The sequence below is a fragment of the Lissotriton helveticus genome, chromosome 1_1, assembly GCF_964261635.1.
Source record: "Lissotriton helveticus chromosome 1_1, aLisHel1.1, whole genome shotgun sequence".
NCBI lineage: Eukaryota > Metazoa > Chordata > Amphibia > Caudata > Salamandridae > Lissotriton > Lissotriton helveticus.
Window position 1 is genome coordinate 827,916,439 of NC_136057.1, and position 22,173 is coordinate 827,938,611.

The 22,173-nt window shown below is 45.2% G+C and overlaps 1 protein-coding gene across 2 annotated transcripts in view; it reads left to right on the forward strand.

Moving 5' to 3' along the window:
• Window positions 1-4,976: 4,976 nt before the first annotated feature.
• Window positions 4,977-22,173, forward strand: part of UBE2N (ubiquitin conjugating enzyme E2 N) — a 71,353-nt gene continuing 54,156 nt past the window's right edge. Inside the window, exon 1 of one of the 2 annotated variants that reach the window (XM_078674556.1) lies at window positions 4,977-5,110. In XM_078674556.1, the coding sequence (XP_078530682.1) occupies window positions 5,081-5,110 (30 nt within the window). In that variant the 5' untranslated portion in view covers window positions 4,977-5,080. Of the gene's footprint in view, window positions 5,111-13,461; window positions 13,570-22,173 lie in introns of those variants that run through there. The other variant, XM_078674565.1, reaches the window with a different exon arrangement.

The following is a 22,173-nucleotide window of genomic DNA, read 5'->3' on the forward strand; positions in this document are numbered from 1 at the left end:
CCTTCAACAACCAGTCGTCGAAGTAGGGGAAGACTGACACCCCTAACCTGCGCAGATGAGCTGCGACCACCGCCATCACTTTCGTGAACACCCGTGGGGCGCTGGTAAGGCCGAAGGGGAGCACGGTAAACTGAAAGTGCTCGTGGCCTACCGTGAACCGCAGGTAATGCCGGTGGGCCGACAGGACGGGGATGTGAAAATAAGCTTCCTGCAAGTCCAACGCTACCATCCAGTCTCCAGGGTAGCTAAGACCTGAGCCAAAGTCAGCATCTTGAACTTCTCCTTCCGGAGGAAGCCGTTGACGTTCCATAGGTCCAAGATAGGGCGTAGGCCCCCTTTGCCCTTCTTGGGTACCAGAAAGTAGTGGGAGTAACAACCACACCCTACTTCTGGCCCAGGAACGTGCTCAATGGCCCCCTTTGGCCAAGAGGGCCGTGACTTCCTCTTGCAGAAGTTGCAAGTGATCCCCCGACACGCGGTGGAATTGCGGTGGCATGGCTGGAGGGGTCGCCTCGAAGGGGAGGGAGTAGCCCCTTCGGACGATTTGCAGCACCCACCTGTCCGACGTGACAGTGCGCCAGTGGAAGAGGTGATGGCGAACCCTGCCCCCCACTGGCATCACATGGGCCTGAAAACACGGACTAGGAAGGTTTTGAGGCGGATGCTGCGGGGGGAGGTGTGGACTGGCCTCGCTGTTGTCCACGGCCGCCAACGCGCTGTTGAACATTCTGCGGTGATTGGCTAGCAGCACGTGTGGGGGCGCCCCTTCCGTGGCCACGAAAGGAGCGAAAGGCACCCGATTGATGGCGTGTGGCCGAGAGGCCCAAGGACTTGGCCGTAGCCCTGGAGTCCTTAAAACGCTCAAGCGCATGGTCTGCCTTGTCGCCAAAGAGGCAACGGCCATCAAACGGTATGTCCAGAAGAGTGGCCTGGACATCGGCCGAAAAGTTGGCGGACCTCAACCAGGCGTGGCGTCGAACCGCCACCGTCGTAGCCATCGCCCTGCCCAGTGAGTCCGTGGTATCCAGCCCACACCGGATGGAATATCGCACTGCATCTCGACCCTCCGCAAGGGCTTGGGCGAGTTTAGCCCGGACCTCCTCCGGACATTGTGGCAGCACGTCCGCGACCGTGTCCCACAGGGTGTGGGTGTAGCGGCCCAAGAGGCATGCGGTATTGACAGACCGCAGTCCCAAACTCAGGGACGAGAACACTTTCTTCCCGAACTGTTCATACCTCTTGGATTCCCGATCGGGCGGAGCCGTCGGGAATGCGGTCTGGGAAGTGGAGGCCTGGATGACCAGGCTCTCAGGGGTGGGATGAGTGGACAAAAAGCAAGGGTCGCCCGGGGCCGTACGGTAGCGTCTGGCCACGTTCCTATCCACAGGCGGACCTGTGGCGGGCTTGAACTAAGTGCCCACAAGAACATCACACAAGGCCTCATTAAACGGCAGCAGAGGCTCATTGGAGCTTGCCTGCGGTTTAAGGACCTCAGTAAGGAGGTTAGTCCTCACGGCCGCGACGGGGAGCTCAAGGTTTAAGGCCTTGGCCGCCCGCGTCAACACTACACTGTAAGCAGCCCCCTCCTCCGTAGCCACAGTGGGAGGGGAGACAAATCCAGTGTCTGGCGAAGTGTCAATTCCACTGGCCTCCCCAAGCTCATATGTCCAGTCCTCTTGAGACTGGCACTCTTGTGCCAGAGGGTCCCCGGGCCCCTCTCAATCACCTTCGTCACCCATCTCCTGCAGATCAGGGTCAACAGATGGGGCCATTTCATGGAAATAGAAATCTCCAAAGGCCGTCGGAAGCGGCGCCCAGCGGCGCCGCTCCGGCGCCAGAGCCGGACCGAAGGGAAGATTGGGGACGGCGTCCACAGTGGGCGCCACCCGCTGGGCAGACGCCGGTGAGGTCGTGAGGTCGACCGGCGACGACCCAGATCCGGAAGCGGAGCCAGTGAGGTCCTGCGGCGCCGGGACCGAAGTCGCCGGCGGCGCCGGGGCCGAAGCACCCGACGGCGTCGGAGCCGAAGCACCCGACCCGCTAGGGCCTCCAGCCGGGTCCGTTGGGCCCGTAGGCGCCACGGGACCCGGCTGAGAAGGGAGGGACCTCATGGCCATGAGGTACCGCTCAACCTCCTCTGGCGTCGCATCATGCCCAGGGACCCGAAGGTGTGGGGCAGGCGGCGACGCCTGCGACTCTGTCGGAGCCGCGTGGGTGGTGTCACCCGAACCCCCGGCCGCATCGTGCGAGCGTCGGGGTGGGTCGGAGGATTGATGATGTCGCTCCGACCTCTCATGCCTCTTACCTGAGGACTTGGATCCTGACGACCGATGTCCACTCCCGGAGCTGCAAGGACTCCGACCCCGCGACCGGTGCCCTCGACCTCTTGTGGGACCGGTACCTGGGGCGGCGCGGGGCCGACTGCCGGAGCTTGAGCCGCTTGCGGGACCGCTCCCGTCTAGCTTTCGACGTCAGTGCCCGGCAGTCGGAGCAGGTGCGGTCGTCGTGGTCGAGGCCTAAACACTTGAGGCACCGGCGATGGGGGTCGGTAACCGACATCAGTCGGTCGCACTTGGAGCAGGGCTTAAACCCAGGCATCCCTACCGGCACCGTCGGAGTCGAAGACTCGAGTAGAGAAATGATCAAAAGATCAAAAAAGTTTAGTCAAAAAATGACTAAGGGGTAGAGCTTCTCCGGATCTGCGCTAGCTGGCGCGGAAAAAAGAACTGATGTCAGCGCGCATGGGCGGCGTCTAAGTACTCCGACGACGTCATTCTGGCGCTAACGACGCTGACGACGGACGAGGAGCCGCGGACGACGCCTGCCGGCGCGCAGGGGTATTGCTACGCAAAAAAATTCCGGATCCAGTCTGACACCTGGGGATATTCTAAGGTAAGGAATCTATCATTAACGTGTCTCTTTCAGATATAAAGCTATATGTCAAGGTTTTGCTAGGTAATTACTAATAAGAGATATTAGAATGGTAGGAGGTCAACAGAAAAACTATAATTCTAAATCTAATGTCTGTTGTGTTTGTTTTCGCACTAGTTCTGATTGAGGCCTATGCGGCCTGGTTGTTGAAAATGGCTGCTGACTGCGGCATTGACATTGGCCCAAGAGAAAGAGCCTCTACGCAAGCGCATAAATGAAAAGCTGAGTAAGCAGAATGACTGGTACACAGAACGAAGTGATGTCAAGGTCAGCTTGGCCTAGGGCGAGGAAGTGTGCCAAAGGATGTTTGCATCTAAGACTGTGGGAACGGAACCATTAAATGGAAGAGAAATTGCTAATCATGTAACAAAAAGTGAATGACAACCATGAGAACCTGTCAAGGATGACTATGCATTTTGGAAAACTGGTTTGGGCGAGGAAGGGATGAGGTGATCATAGCCACCCCTCTAATGGACCAATCAGAATGAACTGTGGACCCTAAAAGTTTCAATTTTAAGTTAGATAGTTAGAGAAAAAGGGTATAAAAGAGCTTCTTCGAAAAGGTGAAAAAAGCTTGGATTTATTTTGCACCACAACATGCTGTCGGTTTGAACTATTTTATGGTGCTAGAGACTTTGAAATATTTTTGGACTTTAATTTTTGGAGCAATGAAGATGATCGACTGCAGAGATTTTGTTTTGGGAACGAGGCGTTGAGGAGAATAGAGATGCAGATTGAGACTTGTGCAACTCTGTTATTTTCTTATTACAGAACTTGGTAATATGATTTCTAAATTTCATTTTCTTTTACCATGTACTAAATAAAATGCTTAATTCTTGCTTGTCTAAATGAACTAAAGTTCTGTTTCCTTAAATGAAGTAGATAAATTCACATTTTAAAATTTTAAACTTGAGTTGTGTTTTTTTTTTTATTACAATGTTATGATAGATTAAAATGCTAAGGTTACAGGATTACTATGATTAAACTGGTCTTAGTCTCCATCAACTAACTTCTAGATGATCTATTGACCAAATAGTGGAGTACCTTGGTGTAGGGTTATCCAAGTAACGGATTAGCATGTGTAAAGAATCTCCATAAATGTATATAATATGAGACTAGGTACCCCGCTAACCAGCAGCTCACCTTCTTTGTCACTGATTCAGGAGTAAAAAAATATGTGTGTGAGAGAGTGTATAACTCGCAGTGTTGTGGGCCCCACTGATGAGTAAAGTGATCACTCCTGGATTAAGTGAGATAAATATAGATGGGTGTTGGAGAGCCGCGCTGGATCAAAGCCAGCTCTTTTCAGGGCTCCACTTGTGCATGCTCTTAGAGCCCAGAGAAAGACACCCTAGGCTGGGTCCTCCCTGTTAATTTGTTGGCTCGCTCACCTCTACACATAGATGCCAATAGGCCCGATTCAGGCAGGAGACTTCAGATTCCTGAAGCCAACTATGGCTATGGTTTGGCTGTCTTCCATCCGAAGTTGCTGCTTCAACAGAATGTAATGGGGGAAATACATTTTCCCAATTCTTTTTTTAAATGTCCCACTTTCTGCTTTTAAATTTTAACATTCCATTTTTTCATTAAATACCATAACAAATCTTAGACAAGGCAGCTCAGCTGTTTCGCATTCACCGGCTGTGGTATATGGTGTAGCATGAAAGTATCTGGTATGGCGAGGGAATTTTATGAATATATTTGTGCATGGACATTACTTTAACACATTCACTCAAAGTCCAGCAAAATTACTAAACAAGCAGCGCTTTTGCCTTGTCGCGGTCTCTTGCAAGATGCGTGGAAACCGTGGAGTTCTAAGTGTTGTAGAAAATCAACTGTGGCGGCCATTTTGGAGTCAGGCAAAAACCCCAGTTAGACTTAACAGCCACATGTTAATGCTTATATTCTTGAAATACTCTGCTCAGCCTAAACTGTAAATTGTCTCTCGTTGTGACTCACTTTCTTTACTGATACCCGGTGAATGTCTGCCTTTGTTTATGAAATACAGCAGAATGCCCAGAACTCCATTTCCCAGCATATCACGACCAATGGGTGTCAGTGATGACGTTCAGCGGAAGTGGCAAAGCTGAGCTTCCACTTATGCGCGCCAGCGCAGAGAGTCAGAGCCGGAGTTCTGTATTGAGACAAGATGGCAGGGCTGCCCCGCAGGATCATCAAGGTGAGGCGCGGCACACGGGCAATAAGGGAACATGTTGGGGGTGTATTGTCCTGGCACTGTCTCAGTCGTAGCATTGCAGGCGGTGAGTTCTAGGCCGCTGCTAGCGCCCATGAAGGGCCAGTAGAAGGAGGGGGGACTGGGTGAGTTATACCCCACCCCCAATGCAGCATGGCGGCGAAACCGGGCTCGGGAATGAGGGGAGAAAGAGGTCATAGGTCGGGGTGCTGAAACCAGAACGAGCCTTTTGTTTGCTCTGGTGTCCACGTCGGGGAGGCTCGTGAGAGGCAGGATGGGACCTGCTCACTGTTGGGCCAACGGGGTTCTACACTTGGGCAGCGAAAGTGAAGTAGTCCAAATGCAGAAAAGAGTGAGGCCGGGGTGCAAAACTCTTGTTTAGGATGTTACAGTTCTGCGAAGGAGAAAGGGCTGTGCAAGCCGGTGCTACATAGCCCTGTCGCTGCTTGGCATTCCGAGGCCATTTTGACAGTGACATCTCCGAGGAACGCGCACGGGGCGAAAGGGCGGGGTGCTTCCACAGTGTTCGCATATACATTACAGCAGGGGTCGACCTAGTAGTTTCACAGATGTAGCACACACACATGGGGAAGCACCGTTCTTGACGGGCCACCGAGTCAGTTTCAGGGGTGTCGGCGCTGACTTCTTAGGCGAGCAGCACCCTTGTTATAAGACTGTTTCTCATGTGCATCTTTATCGAACCAGATGTTTGGTGCATCCGGAAACGAGTGTTCTTGCTGGATTTATCGCATGCAGAGTGTTGGAAGGATGAAAGGTCCACCAGCCCCAACTGACCCAGAACACCAATAGAACATTCTATGTTCTAAGAAGCTTGCGTGCTAAGAAGCCCACAAGCGGCATACAACACAGAGCTTCTTCCTTCGAGGCCTAACAGTGACAGCGAAGACCGGAACACACTGCTACTCTATACCGGAAATTCCTAACTACCGAAAGTGTTACGAGATATACTCGGATGGCGAACTATACGTATATTCTGCAGGCGCCACTCATTTTTGCGTGGATCATCTTCCACGTGCCTCCGTCTTTAGGTAATGTGAGACAACTTATGTTCCAGACCTCCAAGTGCCACTATCATATTTCGCACTCACGTTAACGGCCTTGCGCGTTGAAACTTTGTTGCCTTTTGTGTCATTTTTACTAGTTAGGCTATAATCGTTATTGGTAGGCCGGTCTTACTTTTCATGAAGCTGGTAACTGTGTAGACCAGAGGACAACCATTTGTCAACCCCAGTTACTAAAAGTATGAACGAATATAACGCGAACACATGATTTTCAGACCCTCAATGTCTCTTTTTGAACAGTGGCCTTTACATTTCTCTGTCCTCCTTTCTTGGGTTTGCACGTACCAATGCTTTGTATTGCTGCTCTTCGAAGCTAAGCCAAGGATACTTTTTTGCGGCGATCTATTCTAGTCTCCGACCAAACGCTTACATTAAGCACTTCACAAAACTTGGACGTGCTTGAGTAACTTAGTCTCTATGCCATGGGCAGCTGTAACTGGACCGACTCCTGATGCAACTGCTAACCGCGTCCTGCGTTTCACCTTCACAGCCTAATGAAATAGAGCAGACATTTGGAATGCCATAGACTAATATTCCAATACGTCTAGCCCGATGACCAGTTTAGTTGAAGATTTTCTGTACTTGGCAGATCTTCTTTTTGGGAGGGTGTATACATGGCTTGAGTGATCTTTTGGACATTTTCTTTCTCCAGATAAACACTCAAGCTTGTATCCCTTGTGGGGACTTGTAAAATCTCCTCCTTTACCAGAAGAAAATGTATACCAGTTAAAATTGCCACAATATTCTTGGAAAACAACATAAAATGTACCCCCTGAACTTGGAGGTGGGCCCTGGGCTCACTGTGCCACTGGAATCAAGCCATCCTGGCTGAAGAGGGGTGAAACCCCAAAATCGGTCCTAGGATGCTTGTTTCGGTCCAGGGAGGACCTGGCTTGGCAGTTCAGGCTGGACTGTTCTCACGAGGCACAGGGTAAAGACTGATTTGCATATGGCCAAGTCTAAACTGGGGTGACATGGTGAGCAAAAGAATGATGGATTTAACCCAGATCTCTTGACTGGGGATGAATGTTTTGATTTGTTTTGCATTCCGTCCATCAATTGTCTTTTTTGCTTTCTCTCCCTAAGTGCGCCAGGTATGCCCAGACGTGGGTCCTGGGCTCACTGTGCCACTGGAATCAAGCTATCCTGGCTGAAGAGGGGTGCAGCCCCGAAACCGGTCCTAGGATGCTTGTTTCCGGTCCAGGGAGGACATGCCTTGGCAGTTCGGGCTGGACTGTTCCCATGAGGCACAGGGTCAAGACTGATTTGCATATGGCCGGGTCTAAACTGGGGTGGCATGGTGAGCAAAATAATGATGGATTTAACCCAGATCTCTTGACTGGGGGTGAATGTTTTGATTTGTTCTGCATTCCATCCATCAATTCTGTGTCTTTTAATTTTCTGGACTTGGCAGATATTTGTGGGAGGGTGTATACATGGCTTGAGTGATCTTTTGGACACATTCTTTCTCCAGATAAACACTCAAGCTTTTATCCCCTGTGGGGGCTTGTAAAATCTCCTCCTTTATCAGAAGAAAATGTATACCAGTTAAAATTGCCACAATAGTCTTGGAAAACAACCTAAAATGTACCCCCTGAACTTGGAGGCGGGCTGGTTTGAGTCATGTTGCCCTACTTCCTAAAGAGTCCAATGGTCTGACGCAGACTTTGCCCAAGCATCAAATAGGAATCTAACTACCCACTATCTACTGCCCGTCGCCAAAGAACTAAGATATCCAGGAATAGTGATTATGAGATGGTCCTTTACTGTTTTTGTTGAGATCAACACTCACTGTCTTTATAATAACCTCATTACTCACTTTTTTTTTTCGTGATGGAGTCAGTGGTTACTTGGCAATTCTTAATTGAATAACAGCAGTTGTATCACTGTTGTTCAATGCCCTGGAAAATGATTCATTGTTTTAAGTGTTAAAACATCCTGTATGTGTCTTGATTGTTTTGGAGGTGGTGAGTCTGGACAGTAAAGTTTTGATCTAGTTGCTTATTATTGATGAGGAGCCTATATGTGTTGTAACACCACGAAATAGCACTACATAAAAGTTAATATTCTGCCTGAGCTAAAAATATATTTACACTGTTGAAAACTATGATTAACAAAATAAATCAGTTGTCTAAACTGAATTCCAAAGGCTGTCCCAGGTTTAACTACATTGAACTTTTTGCTGCATGTTAATTATCAGGACATGCCCTTTGTAAGCAATCGTCTATATGCAGTTCCTGTGGGTAAGTGGCTGATCTCTCGTCTGTTGAAATATTCTTTACAGCAGTTCCTTTGCAAACAAGTCTCCCAAGTTAGTGCAGGTGACCTAAAAAATAAAGATTTGGGTTCGAAGCTTTCATGACAATATTGTCTTTTTCGGTGTTCAGAATCTTGAGGGGATCTATCCTCGAAATAGGACACTTTCCACCGGGGGTAGCCGCCCTAGTGTTTCTATAGGAGTGCAAGTGGAGGCAGGGTGCATGCTCTCGATGCAATCCTGAATCTTTAAATCCATGCGTGGACATTTTTGAGAGACCGGTTCACATTGCTAGACATCAGGCTCCAGGAGGCGGTTGTACAATGTTATGTTATGTGAATTTGCAGAGTGTGGCTAATCACCCTTGAGGATATCTAGGTGCTGAGAAGGGAAGACCTGATGTGGCAGGAGATTATGCGGTTTCATATGGAAGAGCCATGTCTAGAGGTTCCTTCGGAAGTCCATGAGGGATTGGGAATTTGAGGTGTTTTGGGAGGTCGTTCCTGGTTTTGGCTGTGAGAAGAAGTATCTTCCACTTCTGGGCTTCTTGATGCAAGGGAGGTATGTCCTTGCCTTGAATGCAGATCAAAGGTTTCTGGTTGGGTGGTAGAATTTGAGGCGGTGGTTGAGGTAAGCTGGACCGGTGTTGTGGAGAGCTTTGTAGGTGTGGGTGATTACCTTGAACTTACATCTTTCCCGGACTGGGAGTCAGTGGAGATTTTTGAAGTGTGGATAGATGTGGGTATTTTTGCGGGATGTTTAGGACCAGTCTGTCAGTGGCATTATGGGTGGTTTTGAATCGACGTAGGACATGCGCTGGAATTCCGATGTAGAGGGCATTTCTGTAATTAAGTCTGCTTGTGATAAGAGCCTGGTTGACAGTTCATCTTGTGTTCTGTGGGATCCACATGAAAGTCTTGCGTAGCATTCGCAGGATGTGGAAGCATGATGCAGAGACAGCATTGATCTGTTTGCTCATGGAGATGTTTGCGTCCAGTGTTATTCCGAGGTTCTTGGCATGGTCTTCAGGGGTGGGCCAAGTTCAGAGTGCCACGAGAGGCATCTCAGGGGAGTGGTTATTGCCGAAGACTGGGGTTCCAGTTGTCTGTGAGTTGGAGGCAGTTGTTTTTTTGATCCAAGCAGTGACTTTGCGCATGAGGTGGGCTGTTTGCCTTAGCAGTGTTGATTGAGTCAGTAAGGGAGAGGATTAGCTGTGTGTTTATCGGCGTAGGATACTATGTTGATGCCGTGCGCTCTGACGATGTATGTGAGGGGTGTCATGTAGACTTTGAAGAGTGTTGGGCTGAGCGACGATCCTTGAGGGAATTGGCAAAGTTCTGTAAGGATATGTATGTTTTTATAACTTACCTAATCTCTTCTGTGTAGTGAATGTGTTTTAAATGCTTTTCTATAGAAAGTAACCTTGGCAGTGGGCTAGACATAGCATGCCTCATAAGACAAGGCGACACACCCTGACCTGTGCTTTACTGTGCCTCCTCGTATACTACTAGGGGTAATGGACATTATGCTGCGCTCTCTACAACTCCATTATCTACCCTTCTTCCTTCTGGCAAACAGTTTTCACACCTGCATCAATATCAGAGGTGGGTCACAATCGCAGTATATGATAAGAAACAGAAATCTGTGGAAACCTGACAATGTGCTGATTTTGTGTTGTAATGCCATTCATGCAGAAATGATGCCACAGAATGCATTTTCCTCCACAGAAAAGGAGGGAGGGGATGCTTTTCTGGGATCACTTAGTTGAAGCACAAAATAACATGAGAATTTCAGTACTTATCCCATGTTACTTTAGGGGCAAAGGAGGCCCGTATCTTTTTTTTAAACAAGCATTTGCAATGCAATAGGTCTCGCATTTACACGAGTTTGAGCTATTGACATTGCAAATAATGCCTTTTATTTTTGTTTTTGTTTTCAAAATATAAATAAAAGGCTATTTCATTTACAATGCCAATAGCTTAAACTTGCGTAACTGTGAGACCTATTGCATTGCAAATGCCTGTTATGGAAATGCAGTCTGGGGACCATGCAAGCAGTGCTGGACTGGCCTGCTCGAGCGTGCACGGCTTCACGAGGGCTCCACCCCCGAGGTTTCAGCGGTGAAAGTAGGCGAGGGAGCGCACCCGCTTTGCTGCAAGCACAACTTTATTGAAATGCACTGAATCAGCTAACTGGTCTGCCCTGTCCCATGCAGGGGGCGCTCTGTCCAGAAGACAAATGAAGATGAGGGTGTTGGAGAGGGACAATGTCGGCTACAGTGGCTAATGAGCGACCCCTCCCTGGCATGCATGGAAGCTTCCACCCGTAGGGACAAATGGAAGCAAAAAGCCAGCACTTCATCTTTAGGGGCAATTTGTAGCAGGATATGGTTCTAAAAAACCATGAAATGCAACAAGCGTGCCACCTGAGGAGCCCCTCTGGAGCTGGGCGAGCGATGAAGCACACAGGAGGCCGAGTGAGCACCTCTAGCCGGGTGGGACTCAACACAAGCTGTGCTTACTTTACACGGTGCACAGGCACAGCCTGGCAGAGGTAAATGAACTACAGCTCAGTAACTGGCACCCTGTATGCATCAAACCGGATTCCTCCGGGAATTCCTGCTCTAAAGCGGCCCAGACTGACCCTAGGTGTACGTGCTCCGGAGCCACAGCTGTTGCCACCTCAAGGAGTTTGCAGTGGGGTCCTGGCAGCATGGCATCCGCGGGTAATCAAAATAACGAGCCGAAATTATGTGAAAGCGCACAACGTTGCACTTGTTAAAAAAATTTCAAATAGTATTCCCTGGTTGATAATATGTAAAAGCGCACAACACAATGTAACACAGCTGATATAAGAGCTCACAACAGAGGGCTCCTCTGCAGGGCATTGCCATTGTGCAAATACAAGAAAAAAGTGCTTAGCGGCTAAGAGACACCGTGTCACACCGCAAGTAAGATCCAGTCCGGGTGGGCGGGGCCAAAAGGAGACAGGGCGGTAACAGAAGCCTCATTTTCAATCTGAGGCCAGTGTTTTGCATAAACGATGACACCAGCCAATCAAAAAGATGGGCGTGGCTTTAAGCCCACGACACACATTTTATAGATTTCAAGACGCCTCGCAGAGCGAGGAGCGCATGCACGCTCCAACGCTAGGCAAGACCTAAAAATGGGACAACAGGGCATTTTATGGTGCGGTTTCTGCTTGATGCTCCCAAAGCATGGTTTGTTCCTGAGGGCATTGAAGTTTATAGTAGCACGTCTACTCTATTGGTAGTCTTAAAGTTGTGGGTTATCATTTTCATAATATCCTTTTGTAGTTGGTGTGCTGAAATATCTTAACTCGTATAGCTGAGGAGAGGAATAAAAGTTATAGCCTATAACGTCAGACTTGGTTTGACTAACAATATACCAAGCTATTGCCCCAACCTATTTGAGAACCTCATCTATGCAAGGGTTCCTGTCAGAACTGATTGTACTGTGAAATAGTTTGTGTAGAGTGATATTTTGTTATAATATCCACTGTACCTGCACTATAGTAGTTATGATTCTAGTGTCCCACCTCAAATGCAGCAACTCAGTTGATCAATACCAGTGAAAGGGTATGCCTGCTGGGCGCCCCTAACCGTAGCGGTTGTTGAATCATTCTGAGCTGCTGACAGATATTTTACTGCAAATGTAGCACATTGTATTATTTGCCAGAAAGGATCATGAGGGCAGGATGTAAGCTTTGGCATTTAATGTGCACATTGCTGATGGGGCCCCTCATTTGCAACTGTCCATTTGATCAGGTCATTCATCGTGTATGAGTCATAAAGGTGCCTACTTGTAGTGAACCTCTTATGGCATTCATACACTCTATGATATATACACCTATGCAATCTCCTGGCTAAAGTTCCTGAAAATACCGTAGCAAATTTGTCTCACACTCGCAGTGCCTAGGTCCCCTATCTGTCTGCAATTTAGGAGTGACAATTTATACCTCAAGCCCATGATCTTTTCCCCTGCCAATATAGTATTAAAAAGAGGATGCACAATGCTTCAACCAATTCTTTCTATAATGTCTGGACCAGTTGCTTAACCTCCCATTAAAGTACCAACCGCATCTAATTTCCCTTACAAGGTGTTGCACTTTCTGATTCCGGTTTCTGTTCCATAGTGAGCATGGTAGATTAAGCCTCCTTAATCAATCCTAATACTGATTTGATTGGACAGTTGGTCTTATCTTTATATTAACTCGAGCATCTTAACCCCTTCTACGCTCATGACGAGCTCAGCTCGTCATGAGTTACGCCTGTCGTACGCTCATGACGAGCTGAGCTCGTCATGTAATGCGGTTTTCCGCAAAAGTCAGCGCACAGCGGGAAAACCGCTAGCGTGCATGCGCTTAAGAAATGTATACTCCCTTCAGCTCCATCCTAGGGGAAATGTGTGATAATGTAGGGCTCTCAAACCCCTGTATAAAGCTGTGTGGTCTTTCTTTCCTACTCTACCAAGGTTGGGAGGCTCTGTTAAACTTGTTACTTTCAAAGCTCTGGATCCTACTCAAATGATAATCATCTGAAACAGTAAAGGAACGAAGGATCATGGCAAAAACATTCCAGTGGCTGCAGTATTTCCTAATTGAGAAACAGACCGCAATTGGTACTCTTCCTGCAGACTCCTGAAGGTTTTGAGAGGCTGTCCAAGACTAAAATTTATGTTGACTTTTCAACACCCCAGGCTTATTTCTGATTTTCCATAATCCGTACAGAGACTAGGCTTTTAAAAATGTGACCGATTGTCTTCTGTTTTGAGATCTATTCGTTATTGACTGGACTTTAAATCCTCAACACCCTACCCAAAATTATACACTATCACCCCCCCCTTTTTAATGCCTAATTTCTCTCACCGAAAATAATAGCACCATGTATGTTCTACAAATAAAAACAACAAATGCCACTTTTCACACAGTAACTGATAAATCTAAGCGAACATGCATTTTGGATTTACACAGAAATGAAGACCAGAAGTGATTTACAGGAAGAGCTGCAGAACCACGCCCCAACAAATTGGATCCTAGCCATGGAAAGGTTAACTCACACCATATAATGTGGGAAATTTATGCAGGTGAAGTCTAATAAGCATTCCCTAGCTGCAGTTACAAGGTGTATTTAATTCTTTCAGTGAGAAAACAAATGTGTGTATTTTTCTTATCGACCACAAAGTTGAGCAGATCTGCAAGATTTAATAACACTTGAAGCAATGGCACTTGTGCAAAATTCAACATTGTGTAAGAGAAGCAGTTCAGCACAGTTTAGAAGTTGACATTTAAAGTGTCAAATAAAAAAACGGAAAAAATTTAAAGCAGTGTTTGTAAAGCAACTACTTTATATGTACAGAAATGTAGTGTTGTGATGGGGAAGTGTTTTCTTCCATTGTATGATGTGGGTTTTCTTAGTTCTTTAGTTTGAAGGTGATGTTTGGGTTAGTCTATCAGTTGTCAGTTGCTGCTATGTTGGCACACTGGCCGGTTGGCTGATAAATCAATTACCCTTACACATCAGAATACATCTTTTCAGCGGTGATGAGCTGTTCGGGTTCTTGCCAGTGGTCCATGCTTCAAATTGACCCAGTCCTGGACTGCTGTGTGGGGTGATTCTACAGCACCTACACGTTTTTACTTATTTGGATATGTCCACTGCCTATCTTCATGTAGAGTTATAGCAGGACTCGAAGCAACTTGCATCTTTTGTGACTCCAGGGGGTGATTTTCTGTATAGGTGCATGCCTTTCTAGCAGACATTGGCGTCTTCTGTATTTCAACGTTCCATGAATGTTGTTTAAGGATGTAGAAGGTATCATATGTTTCCAGGATGATATCCTGTTATATACCAAAGATCTGATCCAACATAATGAGGTTATTCAAAACCTTGAAAATTCTTGAGACGGCGGATTAACCATTTGAAAAGACAAATATAAAGTTGTCAGGGTGGGATGTATTATTTAGGACATTATATGCCCAAGAAGGGAATTGAACTGATCCAGCGTTCGGGGATTAAACAAATTCTAAAGACTGGACCCAAATTCCAATAACCAACAAGCCCCTTTACGTTGGGTTAGTTGTAATTCTATGACTAAACCAAACTTACCATTACCCTATTTAGGTCTCACTAATTTACCAAACATGGCGATTAGATCTTTGTAATCGGACAGGGTAGACCGATTAATAATCATAAGTAAAATATAATAAAGACAATCATTTGTAAATTTATAATATTTATCTAAATAAAAATAATGTTAATGAATTCTCAGTACCGTTTCAATCATGGATTTGTCACCAAGTGAAGAGAAAATGTCAAATTCATAATCAATGACAATACTTTGAGGAGTGGATAGATGAAGAGACAGGAGTGGATAGATGAAGAGACAAAAGTTTCAGGGAGAAAATACATTTGCAAAGATTATGCAAGCTTAGATATCCAGCTAATACTAACCCAATTAGGAAAAACTGTCACCTGGCCAGTGCAACAGCATAGGCCCGTCAAGTAGATTAGAAAGGCAAAGATTGAATTCAGGAATGCGAGAAGAAGCAGTAAACCAACACATGCGACGATCTCACCCCAACAGACTGAGGAAAAGTCTGTCCTAAACCACTCCCTCTGGACACCTCCATTATACCTTGAAACCCAAAAGACCATCCCATAAAAGTATCAAACTCAGGCTCTACTAGTGATTTGATTGGCCAGGAAAGGGGGGTATGGGTACTCCACTGTCTACACATACACATTTTTCTAAAGGCCGTTGTTTTAGAAACGGGCTACGACCAACCATGTAACCCAGGAAATATTCTTCATTTCATTATCCATGTTTCCTCTATTCTAACAACATGTTAAAACATTGTATATCATTCTTCCACTGTGCCCCTTTTTGCAGAGGAAGTTTCTCTTCTTTCATAGTAATGTCCTTTTGTTCAGAATTTGGGCACGTTTGTGAGTCTCTGAAAGTTACATTCAGGCTATTTCTCTTCTGCTCGTACTTCATATTTTAAAATAATTTTCTCCGATTTTTCTCTTAATCGTATTAACCCTCAACCCGTCATACAGAACACAACCCCATGGTTTGTTTTCCTAAAGAATGAAACACAAACCTTTATTATTTCATGAAAATGTTTTCTCTACGACCCAACCCAATGCTGCATCCATCCCTGTGCAACCCATGTTAGATGAATTATTTTATTTTCTGCCAATATTAATAACGTGCATCTAAAGCAGCGTTAGTCTTTTTACTTAAATTAGGCATAAAAGAGTTTTTCGGCCTACTTGTCAATTTAGTTTCGCTCTTGCACATAAGTATTTTACTCATGTTAGTCTCTTTCATTAATTTTCCCCACTGCACATGTTTAGTAAATGTTAAAGCGGGTTCAATTCAAGCAGGTTTTATTTTACGCAAAAACCCTGCTCCATCAGAACCAAAGCGTAGAACACTAAAAAGCCATTGAAGAAGCTCCCTCTCATGTAGACCAAAATTATTTGCCGTCTTACTTAGGCTTGGTGGAGCATTACTCCATATTTTGCAGATAAGATAATAACTTTGCGTAAACTATTGAAAAATAATAAAAGGTATGTGTGGGATTAATTAGGCAGGACATAGTTTCTACAAAACTGCTGAAATAATTTGATTCTAGAAATACTAATGACTAATATTAGTGATGATGGTTTAGGAGCAGTTTTGATGCAAAGAAAGTCATGTGGCAAAGAATAGATTGGTGCATGTGGATCCAGGGCATTGAGTGGGGCTTAAGCTACTTATTTCACAGTCAAGAGACTGGTCGTGAGAATGGTGCAGGAGGCTTTGTGGTGTTTGTCATGTATTTTAAAAATTTTGTGTGACCTACAAATTGCATCTTTCGCACTAATCACAAACTTTTGTTCCACCTATTTTCTACCTGTAGAGGGGGAAGTGCTTCCATTTTGCAATCTGTGGTATAGCATCGCCTGCAAGAGTTTGCTTACAAGCTAGAATATGTTCCGAGTTAAAAAAACATCACCGCTGATAACTTGTCCACACTTCAATTCAAATGGGTCCAAATCTCGTGGTGAATTAAGTTAATATTAAAGTGATGTGCCATGTAGATCTAATGGCAGGTGCATTGGAAGTGCATGAATTGTATACAAAGTATCTAAAGTCAGAAAGTATATAATTGAGGGGTGGCCACCTGTTAAGGTTTTGTCTTCGGACTTGGTGCTTCTTGGTTACATTACAAGTAAGTTGTCATGTGATCAAAGAGTAATAAGCTGTGGTTTATTGGTGGTTCCTGTTGCTATGTGATTGAAGGTGCCATCTTTGACATATCAGGGTAACAGGGGTATAATGGAGATGGAACTCCGAATTGGGGTAGGTTTTAGATGGTCACAAAGCCAGTAAAAGGTTTGTGCGGGAGTGTGGTGCCTGCATAGTCTGCAACAAATCTCAGATAACCATTCTAGCTGCTGTTGAGTGTGGATGCACCTTTAATTTCTTCAATATCTTGATAGATATTTGCGGCCCATTTTGGTATGTTTGGGGAAATTACAGAACATGTTTTGGTCCTGATTGACTACACATTCGAGTGGGCAGAGATCAAGTTTGTAGAGAATGTGTGTACTCTCAGTGTAACTGAATTATTGCATGAAGTATTCATATGGGAGTTTTATACTGATTCTCTTGTGACTGACCCTTGCATTCTGTTTGTCTCAAGCGAAATTAGACTTTTTACACTCCATGGGGATTAAACATGTCAGAACATCACTGTTTCAGACTAGGAGTAATGACGTGGTGGCGAGGGTAAATCGAAAAACATCAAATGTAGTTGAATTTAGTGGATAGAAGTAATTGGAAGTCTAATTTAAGAAATTTGTTGTGGTCCATTCTAACTCCTCATATTTCCACCTGTATGTCACATTTTACCTTGCTCAGGGATAGGGTTGCCGAAACCATTATGAACAGAGAATGGAAGGGAAGGGAACACATTGACTCACAGAAGTTAAATGGTGAGGCTGAATACTGGCATGGCTACTTCCATCCGTTCATTTACGTCACAACGATTTCTTGGAAACCCAGACCCATGAGCCGTTGGGGACTTCCCCTTGCTTGGATATTGATTTCTCCAAGAACTCTATTATGCATGAACATCTATTACTTAGGGGTTCATTCATGACGTTCATATGCCAGACATTCCTAAACACCTTCAAGGTATAAATATACATTCACTTGCTATGGCAAAGCACGTTGTGATTCGGTGCAGTTCGACTACCTACTTGCACGACGCAGCACGCCACAGCAAGTCCCGAAGGAAGCAACTCTAGCTGAAGCACTGACTAGAAGCTGTCCTCCTGCCGAGAAATCCAGCTCCAGTGTTGGGACTCCCCTTGCGGGGTGTCGGGAAATCAAGTCCCGAGAAAGAGATACCAACCTCACTCATTCTAAGGTATGGAGCTGATTAGAACCTAGAGAAACCTTTGGCAGATTCTTGGCAAAACTAAACTTGGCTAAAACAGCACCTACTTCTTCCCTCGTACTAGACCTAGGTTAGGTATACTGGGGTAGGTGTATTTTAGAAGCACCAGTTGTGTATTTTAGCCTGTGTTATTTATGTATGTATTTTTATATATGTCATAGCAACAGACAATGCTATTACAGTATTATTTTATATTACGGTTTACGCTGTACGCATTATACTTGCATTCTGTCTAACGATTGTAGCAGTTCATATCTCTTGCTTGAGAAATAAGACTGCTGAATAAACCGCTTTTTATTGAAACGCCTGTCTCTCTATTTCTATACAACTCTGTAGAAACGAAACATGCACGATTGACTGAGTGACATAGTTATCTATTGTTTCCACGACTCTGAAGATATTGTTTTGATTCTAGGGGAAACAAAGTTGTCATGTTTATGCGGTTATCAGAGACTAATCCCTTCTTGTTTATTCAAGAAAGTTTCTAGTGACCTCTGAGTTAGCTGGCACACACACAATTAAGTTTAGTATACTCAATAGAGACATACTGACCTCAGTCCTATGTCAGATCGATAGTGTATATTATTCCAATGCACAGAGCCTATTGGGAATATAGGAACTAAACTACACTGGGACTGGGGTCAGGGCATCACCCCATATCAGCCTGGCTAGCTTGAATCCAGTGGCACAGCAAGCAAGGGACACACATCTGGGCATAATTTGGAGGAAAAAACAGATGTTTCAAAACACCAACATATAAACTCTGGCAACCAACCCAAAAACAGAACTAGATATATCCATGGTGCTAGATGAGATAGAAGAGGCTGTCAAGCAGCTGGGAACAGGCAATACCACAGGGCCAAACGGCTTTGCAATGGAGTTGTACAAGAGGCTCTCTTCTGCCCTAATCTCGTAGATATGTTCACAGAAGCTAAAGTGACAGAGTTTGTCTGAAGGTGGTCAGAAAGCAACGCCAGCTGTGATTCACAAAGAGGATAAGGCTAGAGATGAATGTACATCCTATTGCCTAATTTCTCTCCTCACCATGGAGTTGAAAACCCTAGCAAAGGTTCTAACAGACCCAATAATATAATACCAGACTTAATGCATGTAGACAAAACATGTTTTATGCCAAACCGATTTACTAGACCGAATATCAGACTGGTTTGAAACTGTTCAACTAAATGGAAAAAAGGCAACTGAATCAAAGCCATCTTATCGTTTGACATTGAAAAAGCGTTTGATTGCATTAAGTGAATTATTGGAAATATCTTAGTGTGGGATAACTTGGGATCGGCCCAGAGTTCCGGGCTGCTTGGTGGCAGAGCTGAAGGTGAATAGAAAGATCATGGATAGGCTAGAGGTGAAAGGAGTCGGATGTCCGTCTTGAAGATAAGAGATTCGTATATTTGGAGGACATCAACCTGTTTGTGACATAACCAAACATCCAGGCCTCGATAAATAAAGTTACCAGACCTCCAGGTTTGACTTGAATAATTTACTTTAACTACCTGAAATGAGCTAGACCCATAAACGCTTCTCAAAATGTGTGATCCTAGGCAAAGATTTATTTCTCTGAGTCACCTTTATTTCCAGTTTGACCTACAAGAGCCCATTAAAATATGTGAGTTGAGAATGTCGGTCACAAACTTTCCCAATGACATGCAGTTTTTTGGGGATAAACTAATTTTTATTGATTTGACAAAAAGCACCAGCCATTCATCACAACACCATGACAACACAGGAATATAGTCAGCATTCTGGTTAACCTATTTAACAGTGAAGGATGGATACAAAGCGATATAAATTTGAACAATCCCGGTGAGATAAACCATTCCCCCAACCACTTCTCCCAGACCCTTCGGTATTTCTTGGGACACCCACGTGCTTTATACATGTTTTTTTCTTCCGGTTCGCCATCGCCCAACTCTTAGGGGGTCAGGGCACTTACAGAAGGCCGCTACATCCCTTTTAGCCACCACCATTGCCGTAGTAAAAAACAATTTCTCGTTTCTAGATGCCTAAAATCGTGTGTTTTGGATCATGTGGGATCTCCCACCCCAGTATTTCGGTGAGTCTTCCTCAATGACCCCCCCCCCCCCCCCCCCCCCCCCCGAACCGCATCAAGCGTGGACAGACTCATACCATATGGAAGAAGTCAGCTGGCTCGTGGCCGTGCCTAGTGCAGGCGGGGGTCTGGCGAAGACCTGCTCGATGAAGGCGCGCAGGAGTCAAGTAGTCTGCATGTAGATAGTATAACTCGACCATACCCAATTTGGCTGAGGCGGTGACTGTCCTGGGGGCCATACGGGCGCCACGCCAATCCTCCTCCAGGACATGCAGTTTTACAGATCAAACTACATAGCGTACAAACTATAATGTGTGGACATTATGGTTCAGCAAATATTTAATATTTGCACATCACCAAGTAAAGTATCCTATTAAACTTTCTTTCCATCTCACTTCAGACTTTGCTAATTACTGAAATATATTTTGAAATATCTGTACATATCATTTACAAGCTAATTAAATGTTGTGTGCCTGCCCGGTTGTCAAACAGTTCGCTTTACAAAACTAACTTTGCTCTCCAAGAAAGGAAAGTAAACCCCAATCTCCCTGATACAGTATGCAGCAATTTTTATTGATATCACTGCATTGTAGCAAATCTTAAACATTTGTCATATATATATTACATTGTAACAATCCTTTTGTGGCTAGTTTTTCAAATGACATTGCATTACAATCTCCACTCGCGTAGTGGATTACTATATACTGCAATGCATTTTGAATGTTGATAATAACTGTAGAACATAAACAAGACAGCAAATTAAAGAAACCTCACCTACTCCCCTTGCAGCAACCGGCAGCATCACTACTTGTGTGCGTGGTCAGACAATTGACGTAACTAGCTTACGGTTTGTATGAGACGGCTAGTTGGATGTTCCTGCGTTGAGTACCGGTGAAGTGTAGATGGGTGACCGTGTAGGTGCGATTTCATTATTGCTTTTTGTTGTTGTCACGGACACTTCTGTTAGCATTTGTTCCCATTCTGTCAAATCTCTCACGGCATTCTCATCCACTCTTGCTGCCCTGAGGCAATTTCCTCCGCCATACCCCACTCTCGCACCTCAACTTTACATTTATCCAACGTGGGTGGTGCTGAATGGATCCAGGGGATCACAATCAGTCTTTTTGCCATAACCAGACCCAACATTGCAAACTTATGCCGTATCAGCGACTTTCTTTGGCGTTGGGAGTACGCCTAGTATACATTGTTTTATTGAGACTTCTATTCGCACCGCCGTTGCAGTGCGAAGAGACTGTACCACACCGGATTTCTGTACATTTGTAGACGTATGCAACTCCAGGTCATATGTAAGAATGTTGCAGAGTATGTGCCGCATCGTGGGCAGGAGGGGGTTAGCCCTGGAGTAAACTGTGCACAACGCTGTGTGATGCAAAGTATGCAGCAATTTATAAAGACCTAATCTGACATTTGACATCTCTCTTTGAATGAATAGCAAATGTGACAAGATTTAAAGGTGTCTTTATAGTTCATTCACTTTCTTAATGAACAGAACACCTGTTCTTTTCCAACCGAAGCTCTCTAACCAGACTGGACCAGTTGGACCTAAAAATAGGTCAGCCTCATAAAATCTCACGTGCCATAGCAAGTGGCCGAGTAGGGTTCTCGAGACCTGATCATCCTAACCCTCATTGATGTATTTGACTGGTCCAGAGAATTCCCAGGATTCAAAAATAAGTGGCTGACGTCAATCTTTCAAATTAGAGCTTGAAAACAGGAAGATATCATCTTATCCAGATTGAGAGATGGCAAAGATGGCTTCCAATACCTGGGAATTAAGCTCTCTACAAATAGTCATTCCTAGTCAAAAACCTAAATCCATGCATTAAGAAATGCAAAGATGAGGTAGGGTGTTGTATGGTTGTGCCATTATCCGTGCTAGAAAAGTGCCACTTAACAAAATATCACTGCTTTGCTTTCAGGGTCTAGTGCAAAACACTCCATTTTACCTCAAACGATTTATGTACAGAAACAGAGGGGGAGTTGAAAACACTTCTGCGGGATGTGGGAAGCCACAGAATAGCTTGGCAAACCCATTATTTGCTCTCAACAGATGGGCAAAGGAAACAAAAGATTGCTTACACTATCTTCACAATGGACCTGGTTTGTGGAACCTACCGCTACCTGCAAGAGCGATCGTAAAAGAAAG